The sequence below is a fragment of the Pomacea canaliculata genome, linkage group LG7 (assembly GCF_003073045.1).
Source record: "Pomacea canaliculata isolate SZHN2017 linkage group LG7, ASM307304v1, whole genome shotgun sequence".
NCBI lineage: Eukaryota > Metazoa > Mollusca > Gastropoda > Architaenioglossa > Ampullariidae > Pomacea > Pomacea canaliculata.
The window spans coordinates 29,433,527-29,452,208 of record NC_037596.1 but is presented as its reverse complement, the minus strand read 5'-3'; the positions used below and the strand labels follow the sequence as shown (position 1 = coordinate 29,452,208).

Here is an 18,682-nt window from a genome sequence, read left to right as displayed (position 1 = left end):
TTATTTCTACACTTCAGTGAATTCATGAATCTGTTACTTGAATTGATCTGCAGCAGGTCTAGTCACAGTGTGTGTCTGTTGTTGTTTGTGTGTGTAGGCGTCAGGCAGGGGAGACAACAAGCCGCGTAGTCTCAAGTGTCGAGTTGCCGAACTTGATCTTTAGACGCACACACATGTCGCTTAGCATTGTATGCTGCAATTTTCCCTTCTTTTATAGAAATCTCCTATCTCAAGGACCACTACCTTAGTTTTTCTAAATTTTATTTCTAATTTAAGCTTCTGGTATGAGTTAGTGAGGCAGTTTATGCAAACATAAGAAGGAACAGTTCAACTAGACCAGGGCGAAGCTGGATACCGTGCCTGCCTTTGGTAGATAGCATATCGGATATTCTAGTCATGATAAGAGAGATTATAGGAGGACTGTCTACACACCCTTGTCGGAAGCCTCCGGGAAAATGAAAAGTCTCTGTATATGTGTGAGTAGTATAGGCATGTTGTTTTCACCCCCTATTTGGGGAGCCGTTTTGGGGAGCCGTGACGTCACACCCGCCGGAAGTCGCACGGGGGCGGCCATCTTGCCGGAAGTGGCATGGAGACGGCCATTTTGATGAGGTCATATCCGTGCGCGGCCATCCTGTCGACCATCTTGCCGGAAGTCGCATGGGTGCGTCCATCTTGATGAGGTCATATCCGTGGCGGCCATCTTGTCGGCCATCTTGCCGGAAGTGGCATGGAGGTGGCCATCTTGATGAGGTCACGAGCGTGGCGGCCATTTTGTCATACCCCCTCATCTTGTCATACCCGAGTGATGGTTGTTTTTGTATTTGTGGAAAATGTATTGAAAGAGCCCATTTCGTCAAAGCTTAGAAAAGTATAAACTTTAATAAACTTTGTCCACCAGTCGCCACGAGGAGGCAGGGCTTTTGTTTGACTGGCAAAAATGTGTTTGACGCACAAAGAACAAGAAAAACTTTTATCAACGCTTTGAAGATATCGCAGTCTAAACGGGAGCAGCAGTCTCAAATATCCAACGGTACGGTAGTCACCCCATCGGCAAGGACCTTTCGCTTGATGTACAGAGAGGACAAGGAGTTGCGGTGTTGTTGGTAGGTAAACATAGATTTACCATCTGTTTTGAAACCGTGTTGCATCCACCGCTGGCTTGCTGTGTCTGTAAAACCTGTTTTGAAATGGCTGTGGTCAAGTTGATTTGGTATTTGTTTAGCCCCTTGGTGCTGAGTTTTTGCGTGTCACCGAAACAAATGTAAGTTTTGCTGCAGAGAGCTACGATGCCATCGCCTGTGTACTCTGTTTTAAACAAGCCCGGTGTGCGTTTGTCGTCGCGAGCGCGTTGGAGACAGGCAGGACAGGCAGAGGGGTCCAGGGTTTGTGGTTTGTTTTGCTGTGCACAAAAGTCTCGGTGATGTTGGTCGCATGCTTGTCCGGGAACCATTGCGTGTATTCTTGAAAAAACTGTTGTTGCAATTCAGGACGGACGGCATCTTCGAAGCGAGGTGCCGCCAAAGCCATGTACAGCGAGTCCGTGTCCATCTCGCACAGCTGAAAGTTGCTGCGGTCTACGTACTTGTCCACGCAGTCGTAATAAAACTGAAGCATTCTCAGTTTGGCGTACTGGTAGACGAAATAGCCAATTTGCAAGGGGAGGCCCCAGTTGATGTTCTTTTTGGCCATCTCTACCTCGTACAAGTCTTCCGTCAGTTCCGTCAGTTTTTGAAAGCGACTGTCGTTTATCAGTTTTTCACAGTCAGAGTCACCGACGTAGTAAATGTCGCAGTGCCTGGCGATGTTGGTGAGCGTCTTGCCGTAAGCACTGTTGCCTAGCAGTTTGAACGTTTCGCTCAGAATGTTTTTGGACGGATCGGTCTCTCCTTGGCGTCGCGCGCTGGTGACCATGTCGCCAAAGGCCTTAAAGCAAGGTTTGGGTTGGTATTCTATCACAGGTAAACGCAAGTGACTATGAGACCATTTTCAAGATACCATTTTAACAAAGGAGTCGCTAGTAAAACTTTGTTGCCGACATAGCTGCCGATGAGCGTTTTTGTGGAACCGGTCAACAGTTTATATTTTTCCGCGTACGCTCGCATGAAAGGACCAATGTCGGAGCGCGTGACATGAATGTTTTTGAAGATGGGCGTCATCTCGCTAAACCGCTCACGCAACGCCTCGGGGACGTGAAGATCGCACTGCACCAGGCCAAACAGCGTTTCGTCTTTCACGGCGGCTAAAATGTCGTTTTCGGTGGGATATCGTTTGGAACTGTAGGAGGGGAGCTTTTTACAGCGTATAACGGTGGAGATTTGGGGGTTGGTCTTTTTTTGTCTTTCTCATTTGCACTCCCACATTTCTTGCACAGCAACACCGACGACGTTTTGTAAGTACGCGGTGATCTCGCGCGTTTTTTCCCGCAACTCGACGAGTGGCTTTTTGTTAAACGGGTTGATGACGCGACCGCGCGTGAGGGAGCAGTTTTCGTGTCCGTGAAAAAGACAGCCGTGAAACTGATAGACGGTCTGCGTTTCCGAATGCCACCCATCGACGCGAATTCGCCTTTTTTCCTAACTGTTTTTCTTTTGATTAAATTTATGTCGAATGTGAATGTTTTTTAGAAAACATGACCCACTCTAACCACTCGCGACTCTTTTGACCGTACACGTCTCTTTTTTTCCCCTTGAAATTATTTTCTTTTTTACGGATGATCGGGTGTTCCGTCGGCATGTTTTGACATAAGGCCCAGAGATACAAGGCGTTGGCATCAAAGCCCTCAATGCTTTGTACGGGTTTGCTGATGTCGTTGCGAATAAACGTGTGAGATTTTTCGTGATGGCGGTGAAAAATGATGGAGGGACCGCCTGTGATGTTGTCGCGAAGCAGCGAGTGGATGTCTTTTGTTTTGTCATCGAAAAGAGAAAAGTAGACGTCGGAAGGCAGAGTTTTGAAGAGATAGCGCAGTGTGATGCCGGGAGCCGAAATAGCGTCTTTCACCATGTCTACACCGAGAGTAGCATAGAACGTGATCTGGTTGTCGAGCGCTTGCAGAAAAGGCACAACGTCGAGGTTGTTGTACCACATCAGAAAATCTCGCAGCGACGTCATGTTGCGAGTCTCCCAGACCTGTTGACAGTAGGCGTACTGCTCGTCTGTGATGTTGCTCTGTTTGAGTGTCGAATAAAACGCGGCGTGGGGAGGGAGTTGCTGTTCTTGTAGTGTGTCGAGAGAGGTGACGTATTCGTAGGGGAAGAAACCTTTTTGTTCTGTGACGTTGTAGGCAGCCAAGTACTTTGCGTAACTAAATCCCGGCGCGAGAAAGTTGACGACGTCTAGAAATTTCAGCTTTTGGGTGCAAATGCACAAAAATGCGTTGTGACGCTTCACCACAAACTTGAATGGGTTTTTTGTCTCGTCAACATCGTCATCGTCTGCTTCTTTTTCGCAAAGGACAAACCGGCGAACGAGGTAGGGTTTGATGACGTTGATGTCATATTTTCCCGAGTTAAACCCTATGACCGGTAGTTGACGCAAGTAGTCGTCGAATCGGGCTCTGAGGGCGGCGGTGGGAATTTGAATACTATCAGGGGAGTTGTTTTGTTGTTGATCGACAGCATCTAGCTCTGTAAGCACGTCACTAAATCGCTCACATAATAAAAGATAAGACCGGTCCGAAATTTTTTCTAGATGATCGACCATGCGATCGATCAAGTTTTGAGAGTCGCCGTCGCTGACGAAACAAACCGGCGATTCAAAATCTGGAACGTTACTGGCTACCGACACGGACAGGGGAACGTGTTGTGCTGTGTACCGCGTGTTGTTGCTGTGGGGTTGGGGAAGGTTAGAGCGATCAAAATAAACTTCGAAATCAAAGGTGGCCCTATACGGAAAAACAAACGACGTATCGACCGAAAACCCGTGCGATTGTAAACTTTCCAGGACGGAGGGTGTACCCTGATAGACCCCGCCTTGATACGTCTCTTTTACCTTATCCCCCTGACATGTCTTTTCGTGTCGCTCCATCATCCAATTTTTTTTCCAAAGTTTTCCGCACTTGGGACATTGAAACGCGTGTGTGAGCTTGTCGATGTCGATGATGTGCATGAAATGTTGCTTGTAATGTAAAAGACGGAGAACGTCTGTATACTTGTACGCGCTCCGCTGGAGGGGGACGAGAATGGGAGGAGACTGACTCTCATCAAACTGAAAAACATCGATATTTACTTTAAATTTATCTTCTAAACTCGGCAGATCTAGCAGGGTCACTCCTGGAAAGTCAGAAAAAGAAGCAGACGCGGACCATTGGTTGAACAGTTCTCGCGCAGGGATCTGTAACGAGTGTGCGTTGGCGCCACGGTGTAATGCGAGGGCTCTAAAAAAACAAAGATTGTCACGGTACGCCTGTCTGTTGTGTTCGTCTGTTTGAAGTGTATGCAGGCTTTTGTTATTTTGTATGTATTCGGGTAAAGCATCATCTGTACAACAACCGATAGGAAAGTCGGCGATGGGGTTGACATAAAAGGAGGTGGACATGATGGCCTCCACCGCCACCTTACTGTCGGGACGTTCGTTTTGGGCGTGCTCCAACGCGTCGTGGTCTTGAACTTGATTTACAAAGTCCAAAAAATCTTGTTTGTTAGAAATCAGACGGGGGCTTTTTAGTGCTCTGTGGTTGTTGGCCGAGGCATGAAAAAACGATAACTCATTTGAAGTTTTATTTTTTAACAAAAAGGAGTGGGAAAAATTAATTTTAAAACGCTTCTTCTGAGAATCAAAAAGATCCACGAGACGTTGTCTCCATAGGGGAGTGGCATTGGGAGCCCAAAAAAACGTAAACACCGACTGATGTTTTCCGTACCGTTTATGGGTTTTGACTGCGCTCCAGTTTTTGCGATATACTTCTTCAACATCAGGTGATAACTGTGATAAAAGCTCATCTTCTTCTAACCGACCCTGCGCCTGGGTTTTTTGCTTTTTAGGTGGTGGAGGCGGAGGAGGAGGAGCCGTCAAAGTAGCCGAAGGTGCCACTGGTTGAGGTAGATGATCCTTTCGCACATGGCGGCCAAGATGTTCTTTGCGTGAAAAGGTTCGATAACACAAAGAACAAGGAAAACCTTTTACCTTTTCGTGTATCGCTTTGACATGACGATTCAGGTTCTTGACCACCGTAAATTTTAAACCGCACATACGGCAAATCTGAAAACAAACAAACAAACAAACAAACAAAAAAGCCGTGATGCATACTCATTTTTTAAAATATTTAGAAAAAAAACATTTAGTCGTCAACTTACGATTTTCATGGTGGCTGAGAGAGAGAGAGACAGGTGTTAAATAAACGTGCTTTGCTTCTCGAATGAATGGATCGAGACAGTCTAAGGGACTAAAAGGATGCTGAAGGCGCGCTGATTGGTGGTTCGCCAAAGGCAGCTTTATATGCGTTGTGACTGACATGGTAAAAAGCTGAATGACAGATGAGTGCCAGAGGGGACATCATACAGCTCATCACAGTTGATCTTAGTGGCGGTAATTAACGTGTCATCTGGGTAGCATCAGCGGTCTGTCACCGTCACTGACCTACATTAATTTTACAGAGGTGAACGTCCGCTAGTGCCAGCGTGGTACCATTCCTCACCCCCAACCACTCCTCGTTTTACACACTACACACGTGTATTTTCCCAAGAGAGTTGTGAGGACGCTTTTAGTTTAGAACTGTCTTGTTTAATCATAGTTGCAAAAATCTGTTTATATACCCGACCACCCTTTTTTTTTTTAATGGCTCACTCCTAACCAACACTAGTCCTCACAACTCTTCTGGGAAAACTACACGTGGTAGGTGTAAAACGAGGAGTGGTTGGGGGTGAGGAATGTACCACGCTGGCACTAGCGACGTTCACCTCTGTAAAATTAATGTAGGTCAGTGACGCGTGAACCGACGCTATGCTGTAATCCAGATGACACGTTAATTACCGCACTAAGGATCAACTGTGATGAGCTGTTATGATGTCCCCTCTGGCACTCATCTGTCATTCAGCTTTTTACCATGTCAGTCACAACGCATATAAAAGCATGCCTTGGCGAACCACCAATCAGCGCGCCTTCAGCATCCTTTTAGTCCTTAGACTGTCTCGATCCATTCATTCGAGAAGCAAAGCTACGTTATATTTAAACCTGTCTCTCTCTCTCTCAGCCACCATGAAAATCGTAAGTGACGACTAAATGTTTTTTTTTCTAAATATTTTAAAAAAATGAGTATGCATCACGCTTTTTTGTTTGTTTGTTTGTTTGTTTGTTTTCAGATTTCGCGTATGTGCGGTTTAAAATTTACGGTGGTCAAGAACCTGAATCGTCATGTCAAAGCGATACACGAAAAGGGTAAAAGGTTTTCCTTGTTCTTGTGTTATCGAACCTTTTCACGCAAAGAACATCTTGGGCGCCATGCTGCGAAAGGATCATCTACTCAACCCCAGTGGCACCTTCGCGCTACTTTGACGGCTCCTCCTCCTCCGCCTCCACCACCTAAAAAGCAAAAAAACCCAGGCGCAGGGTCGGTTAGAAGAAGATGAGCTTTTATCACAGTTATCACCTGATGTTGAAGAAGTATATCGCAAAAACTGGAGCGCAAGTCAAAACCATAAACGGTACGGAAAACATCAGTCGGTGTTTACGTTTTTTTGGGCTCCCAATGCCACTCCCCTATGGAGACAACGTCTCGTGGATCTTTTTGATTCTCAGAAGAAGCGTTTTAAAATTAATTTTTCCCACTCCTTTTTGTTAAAAAATAAAACTTCAAATGAGTTATCGTTTTTTCATGCCTCGGCCAACAACCACAGAGCACTAAAAAGCCCACGTCTGATTTCTAACAAACAAGATTTTTGGACTTTGTAAATCAAGTTCAAGACCACGACGCGTTGGAGCACGCCAAAACGAACGTCCCGACAGTAAGGTGGCGTGGAGGCCATCATGTCCACCTCCTTTTATGTCAAACCCCATCGCCGACTTTCCTATCGGTTGTTGTACAGATGATGCTTTACCCGAATACATACAAAATAACAAAAGCCTGCATACACTTCAAACAGACGAACACAACAGACAGGCGTACCGTTGACAATCTTTGTTTTTTTAGAGCCCTCGCATTACACGCGTGGCGCCCAACGCACATCGTTACAGATCCCTGCGCGAGACTGTTCAACCAATGGTCTCGGTCTGCTTTCTTTTTCTGACTTTCCAGGAGTGACCCTGCTAGATCTGCCGAGTTTAGAAGATAAATTTAAAGTAAATATCGATGTTTTCAGTTTGATGAGCCAGTCAGTCTCCTCCCGTTCTCGTCCCCCTCCAGCGGTAGCGCGTACAAGTATACAGACGTTCTCCGTCTTTTTACATACAAGCAACATTTCATGCCACTATCATCGACATCGACAAGCTCACACACGCGTTCAATGTCCCAAGTGCGGAAAAACTTTGGAAAAAAAATTGGATGATGGAGCGACACGAAAAGACAAAATGTCAGGGGATAAGGTAAAAGAGTATCAAGGCGGGTCTATCAGGGTACACCCTCCGTCCTGGAAAAGTTTACAATCGCACGGGTTTTCGGTCGATACGTCGTTTGTTTTCCGATATAGGGCCACATTCGATTTTGAAGTTATTTTGATCGCTCTAGTTCCCCAACCCCACAGCAACAACACGCGGTACACAGCACAACACGTTCCCTTGTCCGTGTCGGTAGCCAGTAACGTTCCAGATTTGAATCGCCGGTTTGTTTCGTCCAGCGACGGCGACTCTCAAACTTGATCATCGCATGGTCGATCATCTAGAAAAAATTTCGGACCGGTCTTATCTTTTATTATGTGAGCGATTTAGTGACGTGCTTACAGAGCTAGATGCTGTCGATCAACAACAAAACAACTCGCCCTGATAGTATTCAAATTCCCACCCGCCGCCCTCAGAGCCGATTCGACGACTACTTGCGTCAACTACCGTCATAGGTTTAACTCGGGGAAAATATGACATCAACGTCATCAAACCCTACCTCGTTCGCCGGTTTGTCCTTTGCGAAAAAGAGCAGACGATACGATGTTGGACGAGACAAAAACACCCATTCAAGTTTGTGGTGAAGCGTCACAACGCATTTTGTGCATTTTGCACCCAAAAGCTGAAATTTCTAGACGTCCGTCAATTTCTCGCGCCGGGATTTAGTTACGCAAAGTACTTGGCTGCCTACAACGTCACAGAGCAAAAAGGTTCTTCCCCTACGAATACGTCACCTCTCTCGACACACTACAAGAACAGCAACTCCCGTCCCCACGCGCGTTTTATTCGACACTCAAACAGGAAACATCACAGAACGAGCAGTACGCCTACTGTCAACAGTCTGGAGACTCGCAACATGACGTCGATGCGAGATTTTCTGATGTGTACAACAACTCGACGTTGTGCCTTTTCTGCAAGCGCTCGACAACCAGATCACGTTCTATGCTACTCTCCGGTGTAGACATGGTGAAAGACACTATTTCGGCTCCCGGCATCACACTGCGCTATCTCTTCAAAACTCTGCCTCCGACGTCTACTTTCTCTTTCGATGACAAAACGAAAGACATCCACTCGCTGCTTCGCGACAACATCACAGGCGGTCCCATCCATCATTTTTCACGCCATCACGAAAAATCTCACACGTTATTCGCAACGACATCAGCAAACCCGTACAAAGCATAGAGGCTTCCGATGCCAACGCCTTGTATCTCTGGGCCTTATGTCCAAAAACATGCCGACGAACACCATCATCCGTAAAAAAGAAAATAATTTTCAAGGGGAAAAAAAGACGTACGGTCAAAAAGAGTCGCGATGGTTAGAGTGGTCATGTTTTGTAAAACATTCACATTCGACATAAATTTAATTCAAAAGAAAAACATTAGGAAAAAGGCGAATTCGCGTCGATGGTGCATTCGAAACGCAGACCGTCTAATCAGTTTCACGGCTGTCTTTTTCACGGACACGAAAACGCTCCCTCACGCGCGGTCGCGTCATCAACCCGTTTAACAAAAAAGCCACTCGTCGAGTTGCGGGAAAAAACGCGCGAGATCACCGCTACTTACAAACGTTCGTCGTGTTGCGTGCAAATAATGTTGGAGTGCAAATGAGAAAGACAAAAAAAGACCAACCCCCAAATCTCCACGTTATACGCTGTAAAAAGCTCCCCTCCTACAGTTCCAACGATATCCCACCGAAAACGACATTTTAGCCGCGTGAAAGACGAAACGCTGTTTGGCCTGGTGCAGTGCGATCTTCACGTCCCCTAGGCGTTGCGTGAGCGGTTTAGCGAGATGACGCCCATCTTCAAAAACATTCATGTCACGCGCCTCCGACATTGGTCCTTTCATGCGAGCGTACGCGGAAAAATATAAACTGTTGACCGGTTCCACAAAAACGCTCATCGGCAGCTATGTCGAACAAAGTTACTAGCGACTCCTTTGTTAAATGTATCTTGAAAATGTCTCATAGTCACGCCGTTTACCTGTGATAGAATACCACCAAACCTTGCTTTAAGCCTTTGGCGACATGGGTCACCAGCGCGCGACGCCAAGGAGAGGACCGATCCGTCCAAAAACATTCTGAGCGAAACGTTCAAACTGCTAGGCAACAGTGCTTACGGCAAGACGCTCACCAACATCGCCAGGCACTGCGACATTTACTACGTCGGTGACTCTGACTGTGAAAAAACTGATAAACGACAGTCGCTTTCAAAAACTGACGGAACTGACGGAGACTTGTACGAGAGAGATGCCAAAAGAACATCAACTGGGGCCTCCCTTGCAAATTGGCTATTTCGTCTACCAGTACGCCAAACTGAGAATGCTTCAGTTTTATTACGACTGCGTGGACAAGTACGTAGACCGCAGCAACTTTCAGCTGTGCGAGATGGACACGGACTCGCTGTACATGGCTTTGCGGCACCTCGCTTCGAAGATGCCGTCCGTCCTGAATTGCAACAACAGTTTTTTCAAGAATACACGCAATGGTTCCGGGACAAGCATGCGAACCAACATCACCGAGACTTTGTGCACAGCAAAAACAAACCACAAACCCTGGGACCCCTCTGCCTGTCCTGCCTGTCTCCAACGCGCTCGCGACGACAAACGCACACCGGGCTGTTTAAAACAGAGTACACAGGCGATGGCATCGTAGCTCTCTGCAAAAACTTACATTTGTGTTCGGTGACACGCAAAAAACTCAGCACCAAGGGCTAAACAAATACCAAAATCAACTTGACCACAGCCATTTCAAACAGGTTTTACAGACACAGCAAGCCAGCGTGGATGCAACACCGGTTTCAAAACAGATGTAAATCTATGTTTAACCTACCAACAACACCGCAACTCCTTTCCTCTCTGTACATCAAGCGAAAGTCCTTGCCGATGGGGTGACTACCGTACCGTTGGATATTTGAGACTGCTGCTCCGTTTAGACTGCATATCTTCAAAGCTGATAAAAGTTTTTCTTGTCTTTTGTGCGTCAAACACATTTTGCCAGTCAAACAAAAGCCCTGCCTCTCGTGGCGACTGGTGGACAAAGTTTATTAAAGTTATACTTTTCTAAGCTTTGACGAAATGGGCTCTTTCAATACATTTTTCCACAAATACAAAAACAACCATCACTCGGTATGACAAGATGAGGGGGTATGACAAAATGGCCGCCACGCTCGTGACCTCATCAAGATCCACCCATGCCACCTTCCGGCAAGATGCCGGACAAGATGGCCGCACGGATATGGACCTCATCAAGATGGACGCACCCATGCGACTTCCGGCAAGATGGTCCGACAGGATGGGCCCACGGATATGACCTCATCAAAATGCCGTCTCCATGCCACTTCCGGCAAGATGGCCGGCCCCGTGCGACTTCCGGCGGGTGTGACGTCACGGCTCCCCAAAACCGCTCCCCAAATAGGGGGTGAAAACAACATGCCTATACTACTTGTGTGGGTGTGATAGACAGAAAAAGAACGAGCGAGACCAAGAAAGAAAGAATATGATTTTTTAAAATCACATTTTGTTTGTGTGCACGACTTAAAGATCGTACGGATATACGAGTGGAACTTTTGAAAAATCAAAGATTTCAATATTATAATATAGCAGATAATGGATGATGACGATGATAATATTAATTACCATTCACATCTTCACTGTCATAACCACCAATCCATCTGGTATCACACATGCTAAAGAGCTTGATGACATAGTTCTTCATTTCCTGGGCTACCTGAGCTGATTTCCCTTTTTCGTACAGGGTTTGGATGTTCCAGGTACCTATCCTGGTTTTTGACTTGTCCGTGAGAATATGTTGCTGTTTCTATACAAGGGGTTGTTTTACAAGGGGAGGTTGCTTGCCCTACGCCCAACCGTCCTTGTAAAAATGAAATATTGCAAATTTTTTTTAGCTCCGTTTCTCCACATAGCCAATTCCTCAATAGTTCAAAAATGTTTTTATTGTTACCTCTCTTATTATGAGTACTTATCATCAATATCTGCTCACAGAACACATAACCAAAAGCCATCATCGTTCATTGCAAACATTGTGAATTTTATTAGAATTCTCTGTCCGGTGTCATGCTGTTATATAGCATTGGTTGCTGAAACATCATCTCCCTTCATCTGTCAGGTGTCGGATGTATCAGCCTGTTAATCAGCATATGAAGCCAAAATCTCGTTTTGGATGTCATCTTTTAGCTGCCAAGACGAAAACAGGATTAGGTGTGACCAGTTGCATAAATCACATTGTTCTCATTCCATACTGTACCTGACAAAGTTGAGAGGAATCTTTTTAACTACTAACATTATATGTAATGTTTTCTTGCTCTCATTCCCGATGGTGCATTCAAAGTTTGCTTGGCTACCCATCAACGAGGATATATTCGGATATGACTACTCAACAGAAGCAGTAGTAGGTTATCTTAAAATTCAGCACGTGCATATGTCTGTCTGTGTGTCTGTGTGTCTGTGTGTCTTTGTGTGTGTGTCTGTCTGTCTGTCTGTGTGATATTACCTGTGTAAGAGCCGCTAACCAATCTTCAAGTGTGATTTCACCATCATCTGAAAATTCAATTCAGTTGTTTAAAAAGTGGAACTCACAACATAAACGAGTTTAAAATCAAGCACTCAACCTTTTTTAACCGCCTTAGCTACATACATATTTAAAAACAATAAATGAAATTTAAAACCACAAATGTTATTGTTCAACGATAAAAAAAGGACTTGTCAAGAGTCCTTTGTACGATCCAGTGCAGGTAGGGGCTGGTGTCAAAGTTGTTTGCTTACTGCCAGCGTCGAAGACGTCAAAAAGCAGTTGAGCAACTGCCATAGAGATCACACCGTCAGCAGCGCCATCTAGTTTGTCGTAGTAGTTGAAATAACCCTGGTTTACCTCGGGTGTCCCGGGTTGATGAAGAGCTGTAAACTCTTCAGCGGTTATGTTTCCGTCGTCTGAGAAAGAGATTTGTGAAAACAATTCAAACATCACTTCAGTTTAATAAACATTCGCAGACCGGCTTAATGAGCATCAACATTTTTTTAAAATTTTTATTCTAAATATAAGATGTGTAAAATGTAAATTATGTACACAGGTTTCTGTGCTTTCGAGAGCTTGTCGGTAGCCTTAACGGAGTAAATGAGTAAAAACTGGTTAAAAACATCAGATAAATAAAAGCGGAAGATTCGAAAGTGTTATGCCGTCATAGCTGACGCCGACGACGAAGATGATAATAATACGATTACTGTTTGCGTCAGTCTTTGTGAAGAGTCGATATCTCATCTGGCGTATAATACCATCATGGTTCGATGTCGGTAGCTTTAAAACTTTTTTTAACTCCGTCGTAGTCTATCCTAAAAGAAGAAATCAGACGGTTTTATGTAATGTGAGTCATGCATCCATTTGTTACGGATGTTAACTGGCTTTTGGTGCCTGAGTGTGTGTGTGTTTGTACGTGTGTGTGTGTGTGTGTGTGTGTGTGTGTGTGTAGGAGGGGTGCTAGGTATATGTACAAGTTTTTAAGTACTTTTATTCATTACACTTCTTTAATTCTGTCAACTACTTGCTGCGAAATAGGAAAGCGCCTGGGGATATTTACTGAGTTTCTTTAAAAATCTTCAAGAGTCGCTCATAACTAATTTTTTTTTTTAAGTTTAGAACCCTTTAAAAGCTTTCAGGAAATGGACGCTTACCCCAGTGCCACAGCTAGAAGACAGGAAAGAATAAGAACCTTCATGATGAAATTTGCAGATCAGTCCGCCCTGTAAACAACAAAAAATACACATTATCTCTGATAGTTTTGGATTGCTAACTTTTTTGTTAGTCTTGGTTCGATTACTTCTCTTAGACTTTAACATCAGCGGCATGCCCCTAAGAGGATCTCAAGAAATCTTTCTTGGGAAACTTGTTTAGTCAAGGAGACTGAAGCTGATGTTTTATACAAATTATTCTTATACACTTAATGGTAATAATTATCATCGAAAAATAAATACTTAAATGATATTTTTAACGCTTAACGGTTGTCGATGAATTATCAAGATATTTCTAAATTTATAAGACATTATTCATCATTTGTACCTGCCCATCCATTTACACAAACACATACTGGAACAACACACAGGCACACTGCCTACCTTCACAAATGTTGAAGACGGTTACACAGTGTGCGATTTCTGGTAACAACTACTGCTGAATAACAGATTTTTCCTTCAGTTTGTATCGAGACGGCGTGACGGTGTGTATCACGTGACGCTCTGACGCTACGTGGCGGTTGACGTTGCTATTGTTCGTGAGATAAACATCTTAGTGAAGAAAAGATAAGTCATCTTACGGCAGCAAGAGGAGAGAGTACCAAACAAGCTGTAGAAAGCTAACAGAAAAAAAACCAAACATCTAGATGTATTAAACGTGGCGTTTGTTTTACTTCTTCATCAAACTGTTCTTCTATACTATCTCTTGGCTCATGTTAAGTTTCCAAACCTCTGCATTCCTTATGAAAAACATAAGAGAACAGAACACAAAAATGGAGGTAGAAATTGAGAAGTTTTATTAAACATACACCAGTCAGGTAGTACTAGGGATGGTCACAACATTTTGGTTTTTCAACGCCTTTCTCTACTTTGGGTTTATGTTCGTACCCAGTGACAACAACATGACGATTTGATTTATTTTAGTTTAGTTCTTGTTACTCCCCGTTTGATTTACCTTGATTAATTACTGACAAAATATGAAAATTATAAAAATGCTGGCCAGGTGCAAACACATACGAACAATCACATCGATACAAAGACGATTAGATCGACAGTCGACACAGAAACTGGTTCCCATGTTAATAGTGCTCTTGGTGTCATCAGTACTGCTACTCCTTGTGTGTGGTCATGGTCAGGGTCTTCATGTCCAGAGTAAATGATAGTCTCCCCTTACTAAAATCTAGTCTGGCCGTTGCACATTGTCTCGCACAGGTCGAGGAGATAAATGTCATAGTTCTTTATTACCTTTGATACCTGAACTGGTTTACCTCTCTCGTATAGAGTTCTAATGTTCTAGGTTCGTATCTTGGTTTTTGCCTTGGCCGTGAGAAGATGGGTCGGCGAGCTGGCTTCTCGAGGGATTTACTAACACGAGTCATAAGCCCCTTCGAAGAGGGATCTTCCCGTTAAGGCTCTCGTCCTTGTGCTGTATTAGCGATTTCTAGAGCAAGGGTTGTTTTACAGTTTGGTGTTGCTAGCCCCACGCCAAATCCTTCTCCTTCATCCGAGCTTGGGACCGGCAGGTTACTCTGGGGTTTTCCAGGCGGAGTTTAACATAGTTATATTTCAATCCAATTATAAGTATAACGACTATGATGATTGCAGTTTAGGATTCATTGTTTTCTTGTCGGAAGAGTGCAGCAAACAACAGTACATTGATGACGGCAACAAATATTTGTATTTTGGTCACATTTTCTTAACAGCTTAATTCATCAGTAATCAAACGGTAATTATTAAACCTCTACAACGTGTGACTTTGTATGAACATGTAGGCATAAAATGTGGTGGTAAAGAAATATTGTAAACTTTTGTAAGCTTACTTTCTCTAACCGTCAATTTTTAACGTCAAGTCAAAACAGGGATCTTATTAATAATTGAATTATTATTTTTTTTTTTACTTCTCTTATTATAAGTTCTTATCATCAATATCTGCTTACAGAACACATAACGAAAAGCTAGCATAGTTCATTTCAAGCATTTTGAATTTTATTAGAATTCTCTGTCAGGTGTCTTGCTGTTATATAGCCTTGGTTGCTAAAACACCAACTTCGTTCATCTGTCAGGTGTCGGATGTATCAGCCTGTTAAGCTGCATATAAGGCCATAATCTCGTTTTGGATGTCATCGTTTACCTGCCAAGACCAAAATATAATTAAATGTGACCAGTTAAATCAATCAGATTATTTACATTCTGTACTGTACTTGACAAAGTTGAGAGAAATATTTTTAACTACTTACATTACATGTAATGTTTTTATGCTCTGATTCACGATGCTGTCTTCAAAGTTTCATGGCTACCCATCAACGAGCCGACTAACATTGCGATACACGTGCAATTAGAGGAATCGTGTAAACTGTATGATATTTTTTTAAGTACCTTTAAAACAAGTTGCTCTTTTAAAAATCAGGCAATCACATCGTATGATTCGAATAATTAAGGATATATTGGATTAAGACATGGGGAAATGAGCAGACAATATTGATATATATATATATGCGCACTCCTTTTACTTGTAAGTAATTTATTTTCATATTTTAAAAGTCTTATTTGAAATTCATATCGTAAATCAAGTGATAACCAGCACATTTCAATTGAATTCCTTAAAAACAGCAAAAAACCTGGTTGAAAAGCATTAAAGAGAAGTATGTACGAAGTTCAAAGTTCGGTCTTTTACTCCTGCTGTGTTATCGAGTCCCCCATCCCTTACGATGATTTGTTTCGATCGGTACCAGTTCAGGATGATGATTATGATGATGATGCTGATGATGATACTGCTGGTGCTTCTGATGATGATGAGGAGGAGGAGGAGGAAAAGGAGGAGAAATCGGAAAAAGAAGAGAAGGAGCACGAATTCGTGGAGGAGGAGGAAAGTAAAAAGCATGAGGATAAAGGGGATGATGGCAATCTCGGCTTACACGGATTCATATATTCGGATATGACTATTCAACAGCGGCAGTAGTTTATCTTAAAATTCAGCACGTCTGTCTGTCTGTCTGTCTGTCTGATATTACCTGTGGAAGAGTCTTAAACCATTCTCCAAGTGTGATTTCACCGTCATCTGAAAATTCAATTTACCTTTTTTTTAAAAAGTGGAACTCACAACATAAACGACTTTAAATATAAGAACTTAACATATTTTAACCGCCTTAGCTACATGCAATCTTAAAAACACTAAATGAAAGTTCAAACCATAAATGTTATTGTTCAACGATAAAAAAGGACTTTTCAAGAGTCTTTTGTACGATCTAGTGTAGGTATGAGCTGGAGATACCTTTTATTCCTGCCCTTTAATGTCCTGGTGTCCAAGTTGTTTACTTACTGTCAGCGTCGAGGATGTCAAAAAGCACAGGAAAAAGTGAAAGAGAGATGACGCCGTCATCAGCGCCATCTAGTTTGTCGTAGTAGTTGAAATTACCCTGGATTACAATCTCGGGTGTCCCGGGTTGATGAAGAGCTGTATACTCTTCAACGGTTAAGTTTCCGTCGTCTGAAAAAGAGATTTGTGAAAACAATTCACACATCTCTTCAGTTTAATAAACATTCGCAAACCGGCTTAATGAGCATCAACATTTTTTTCAATTGTTATTCTAAATATAAGATGTTTAATATGTAAATTATGTACACAGTTTTCTGTGCTTTAGAGAGCTTGTTGGTAGCGTTAAGGGAGATAATAAGTAAAATTGGTAAAAAAAAAAAAAAAAAAAGATAATTAAACTCGGAAGATTAGAAAGGGATTAACGGCTATGCTGTCATCGCTGACGACGATGACGATGATGACGACGACGATGATGATAATGCCGTTTACTGTTTGCGTCAATCTTTGCGCGGGCAGTCAACCACTCCTCTGGCAGTACAACCCCATCACCGTTTAGGTCGAGAGAGTCAAAACCTCTTTTAGCTTCGTCGTAGTCCATCCTAAAATAATAAATCAAACGGTTTTATGTCATGTGAGTCATGCATCCATTTCTTAAGGATGTTAACTGGCTTTTGGTGCCTGTCTGTGTGTGTGTGTGTGCGTGTATCGGTGGATGCTAGATATCTGTCCAAGATTTTAAGTACTTTTATTCATTACACTTCTTTATTGATGTAAACTACTTTCTGCGAAATAGGGAAAAGTTGGAGTATATTCACTGAGTTTCTTTAAAAATCTTCAAGTGTCACTCACAACTAATTTTTTTATTAAGTTTAGAATTCTCTAAAATCCTTAAGGAATTGGACGCTTACCCCAGTGCCACAGCTAGAAGACAGGAAAGAATAAGAACCTTCATGATGAAATTTGCTGATCAGTCCACCCTGTAAATAACAAAAATTACACAGGACCTCTAATTTTTTTTGAATTGTTAACTTGTTTTTTTATTAGCCTTCGTTGGATTACTTCCCTTAGACTTTAACACCAGCTGCATGTCCTTACAATGATCTCAAAAAAATCGTTCTTGGGAAACTTGTTTAGTCAGAGACCGAAGCTGATGTATTGTACAAGTTAATTTGGTGTGACAGAAATATTGCTTTCAACTGTTTTATGTGTGCATCCATTTTACAAAGTTTTCGTTTTGTTCATAAAAGCAAAAAATTTTTCTGTTACTCTCGTACCGAAATTGTGAACGACACGATGCTGAGTTATTTGTTCATGAGAAAGTTTTAAAATAATAAAAGACAAATAGTTTTACAGTGTGCTATAATCTCTGTTACTTTAATACAGGTCATAGGTATTAATTGGCCAACATGATAATATCGGTTTGTAAGTTCAAAGGGTGGACAACTGCATTACGGAAATATGTACGTGAGAGAACACATTGCACTTGTTGAATACTAGAAGCTTGCACCTTAAATAAGCTTTACTGTATAAGTCATATAATAAGGTTTTTAGATTTTTTTATTTTAAAATGTATTTACCGTTTAACTCTAATTTACTTACTGTTTGAAGTAGAAGCAATTCAGTTGAACCAAGAGAACTTGGGTTGTGGTGTGTGTGGTCAGTAAATGGCAGGGCCAAATATATACTGTGATTCGTCAATAAGAGATTTGTAACTTAAGACTAAGCTTGTCATAAGGAAACCAACAGTTCCTTTAAACTGTAAGTAAATCTGACAGGTGATGGGGTGCTCAACGATAAATACAAGACAATCTCATGACGGATGGAAAGAAGTGGCGAGAATTAGTAATCACATTATGTGAAAAATAATTCTTTTCTAGCAATAAACCTTCCAGCAATAATTCCACGTATTCAGTTTTACATTTCAGTGAATTTACGATTGTTTTTCACTGTCATTGATATGTGCTTTATTGTGAGTGTAGGCGTCAGGCAGGGGAGGCAATAAGCAGTGTCGTGGCAAGTGTCTAGTTGCCGAACTTGATCCTTAGACGTGGAACTCAGTATTGTATGTTATTTTCTTTGATGCATGTGTATA

At 42.6% G+C, this 18,682-nt stretch overlaps 1 protein-coding gene and 1 long non-coding RNA gene across 3 annotated transcripts in view; both read right to left on the bottom strand.

Annotated features, from left to right (window-relative positions):
* Positions 1-11,558: 11,558 nt before the first annotated feature.
* The window catches only part of LOC112569335, a 94,198-nt gene continuing 87,074 nt past the window's right edge, over positions 11,559-18,682 (bottom strand). For both annotated transcript variants that reach the window (XM_025247113.1, XM_025247111.1), the window contains exons 4-6: positions 12,315-12,479; positions 12,043-12,089; positions 11,559-11,726 (exon numbers count right to left, since the gene is read on the bottom strand). In XM_025247113.1, coding sequence (XP_025102898.1) covers positions 11,679-11,726; positions 12,043-12,089; positions 12,315-12,479 — 260 coding nt within the window. In that variant the 3' untranslated portion in view covers positions 11,559-11,678. The remainder of the gene's footprint in view (positions 11,727-12,042; positions 12,090-12,314; positions 12,480-18,682) is intronic.
* LOC112569394 lies at positions 15,238-17,190 on the bottom strand. Its single transcript, XR_003100394.1, has 4 exons — positions 17,080-17,190; positions 16,594-16,761; positions 16,286-16,332; positions 15,238-15,405 (listed from the first exon to the last, which is right to left on the bottom strand). It is a non-coding gene; the product is annotated as an uncharacterized LOC112569394 (long non-coding RNA).